We start from the raw sequence: 2863 nt of genomic DNA, 5'->3' as shown, positions 1-2863 counted from the left end.
ACAGCTTCGCGCCACGTCCCAAGCAAATTCTCCTGCAGCACTCCGGGGCAAAGTAGGTAGGCGCCAGCTGTACGCTCATCCGTCAGCATCCGCTTAATGAACTTCACAGTGTCTTTGTAAGGCAAGCCGAACACAATCACAGCCTGCGGGCGTGTGGCTGCGAACTCCTCCCATGTGGCATTGAACACCCCATCGTCAGCAGAGCCCGTCACGGAGCTCTCCACCGTGAAAACACCACAGAACTTGTAATCAATGGCATCTAGCAGCTCTGTGGCGTGCGCGTACTCACTATCCCCAAACATCATGTTCTGCAGGTACATGAATCCCAACCGCAACATGCGAAGTTTGTCAACGGCGTAGCGGAGGAGGGCCAGCAGCTCAGCAGCGGGGTCGGTGCGGACAAAGTAGAGGTGAGGATTCCAGGTCCGGAATTCGCTTGAACCAGAAAACGGTGCAAATGATACCAGGTTGTGCTTTTTAAGGGCAGGGAGTGAGTAGTGTAAAGGTTCAGCGCCGATTGGTCCCTGTACAAGAAGAATGCCCTCGTGTTGCGCCATTGCTTCGTTAATTGCATTAGCACCCCCATGAATCTCCATATCCTTCACAATCCTTTCCACACGGAAGCCATTCGCCAGTGTATAGTTACGTGACCACAGCGACGCATTGAATCCGGCATTAAGGGCGTTAACGAAGACAGGTGATATCGACATAGAGGGGACTCGAAGCTCCAGAATCCTCACAATCTTCCCTGCCCCGCCTTCCTCCGACATCACGCCGTCAACACTGCAGCACAACAAAACTAGACAGGCTATTGCTGCACGCACCCTCGAGAGTGTATGCACACCGCCGGTCCATCGCGTGCTCCCGTCGCACGTCCCCCGAAAACGGGTTTCACGCGTGGGTACGGCTGTCAATTGCGGCATCGCATCCAACATGTGGGATATCATCGGTACACAAATAATGTCTTTCTAGCAGAAGCACAGCAGGAAAACAACAAGACACACAGCACAACGATATCAGACCAGGTATACCCCTCCGTCATCACTGCTGTCTCGCCGACAGCCGCGGGACAAGCTACAGAAGAGTCACAGGGGGATGCACACAGTCACGTTCCCAGACCGTCTTGCCGCCCAGCTGGCAGCCCCCCTCTCCAGTGGCACCGCGTGCGCCGTGAGCCGCTCCTCCGTCAGGATGAAGCACAGCCCGTGTCCTTCCGCAGGCCCACTGGGTAGGCCAGCACACTCATGCGGCCCGACGCCACGGACTCCACCAACGCGAAGCCCATCACAGCGACTCGACGTACACGCGACTCGAACACAGCGAACGGAATGCGCCGCAGCACATGCCGTCCGGCAGCTCCTCCAGCTCCGTCACAGCACTCAGCGCCAATATGCTGCCGGTCGGGTCGACATCCTGGGGGAGCACATACGCCAGCAGCACAGTTCGCCATTGGCACAAGAGTCGCCCATGGAGCCCGCCCCGCCCGAGCACAACGAGGCGGACGAAGGACACATCCACTGTGAGCAGTATCGGCCATACAACAGCGGTGCGGGTGCCAAATAACTATCGTGTTTGATACCGGCCACCTCATCGTCATGCCAGGGTCCAGCACCACGCATTGCCAGGGGAAACCAGGCGCCAGCAAAGTTCGCCACTTGGAGAGCTTTGCGGCACCAGGATTACGGCATTGCAAGGCGCCAGAATCAGCCGCGTTTTGCCGGGACACAGTGTTCATCCTCGTAGGTCTTGGGGCTCGTGTGTCGCCACGCAATCAGCAGCATCATTCGCACCACGTTGCTGCTTTGCAGAAACGTAGAAGAGAATCCCGTCCCTACCTTGAGGGGCATGCAATACAACCCAGCTGGGCTCACACAAGCTAAACGCCCAGCCTCGGGTAAACAGCTCTACGATGACAATATAACGTTTTGCCTATTGAGTGAGAGAAACATGCCCCTGCCTTAGGCAGCTGGTTTCGGACTCCCCGGGTACCAGCATCATAGGATGGCTCTCACCTGTCGTGGTGGAGGTGTATCAATCCCCATCAGGGATGAGATACAAGTAGATCCTGTTGCAACCAAAATCACTCCAGAGGACCTCGGCAGACCCAACACAAACACTGACGGGCCACAGCTCATAGGTGCAGAGGTCAATGCACACGCATTGGCCTGGGACCACGAAGCCCCACCTGACCCCAGAGGTGATACCGTTGTACCGTCGCGCGTTGGCAATGAGTTCCTTGTTGCCAACACGGGCGACCGAACACGGCACACCAATAGGCATAGATGCTCCGCGCCAGATGTGGCACTGCCAAAGGAACGCATAGCGTCTGATTGGTCTGCACGACGACCCACCCCGGACAGCAACACCTACATCATCACCTATGCTGCCCAGGTGGGAGAGGGCGACGTCCCAATAGAAGCTCAGCGGGTCTACAAGACTCTGCTTGCATGGAAGAAAGTGAACTGGTCGAAGTTCCGCAACCTCACCAACTCACACTGCAGGCTAAAACGAGGCATGAATCGCATAGACACCACAGAGAAGCACATCGCCTCTGGCATACGGCTTGCCACAAAGGCATCAGTGCCGGAGGGCAATCGACGCCAGTCCCCGTTCTGGGCCCCTGAGCTGGCCGACTTGGATAAGGCAATTGCCGGCAAACCCCACGCCCAATCCAGTCAGCGGCCCAGGATCCCACGCAGGGAACTTCTTCGCGCAGCGGCCACTAGCCGGTGGCGAACGCTCTGCTCGAACCTTGAAGCCTCTAACGGAAACAGCTGGCAGATCATAAAGCGTGTATACGCCCCCCCTCGCCCCCTCAGCACGCCCGCCGTCAAGGCAGATGGGGTTGTGCTTTCCCACCACC

General features: G+C 57.4%; 3 protein-coding genes across 3 annotated transcripts; all 3 read right to left on the bottom strand.

Annotated features, from left to right (window-relative positions):
* Positions 1–2: 2 nt before the first annotated feature.
* Positions 3–935, bottom strand: DQ04_15531020 (putative receptor-type adenylate cyclase; the record flags this gene model as incomplete). The annotated part of the gene is made up of 1 exon (XM_009317326.1): positions 3–935. A coding segment is annotated over one exon (933 nt), but the record flags the coding sequence as incomplete, so codon positions are not given.
* A 251-nt stretch (positions 936–1186) lies between these two features.
* Positions 1187–1735, bottom strand: DQ04_15531010 (hypothetical protein; the record flags this gene model as incomplete). The annotated part of the gene is made up of 1 exon (XM_009317325.1): positions 1187–1735. One exon carries the CDS (start codon positions 1733–1735, stop codon positions 1187–1189), a length of 549 nt encoding a protein of 182 aa, XP_009315600.1.
* Positions 1736–2031: 296 nt separating this feature from the next.
* On the bottom strand, positions 2032–2280 carry DQ04_15531000 (hypothetical protein; the record flags this gene model as incomplete). The annotated part of the gene is made up of 1 exon (XM_009317324.1): positions 2032–2280. The coding sequence occupies one exon, from the start codon at positions 2278–2280 to the stop codon at positions 2032–2034; it is 249 nt and encodes an 82-aa protein (XP_009315599.1).
* Between the last annotated feature and the right edge of the window lie 583 nt (positions 2281–2863).

This window comes from Trypanosoma grayi, assembly GCF_000691245.1.
Source record: "Trypanosoma grayi strain ANR4 Tgr_1553_V1, whole genome shotgun sequence".
NCBI lineage: Eukaryota > Euglenozoa > Kinetoplastea > Trypanosomatida > Trypanosomatidae > Trypanosoma > Trypanosoma grayi.
The sequence above is the reverse complement of the archived record's forward strand: the minus strand, read 5'-3'. Positions and strand labels throughout refer to the sequence as shown.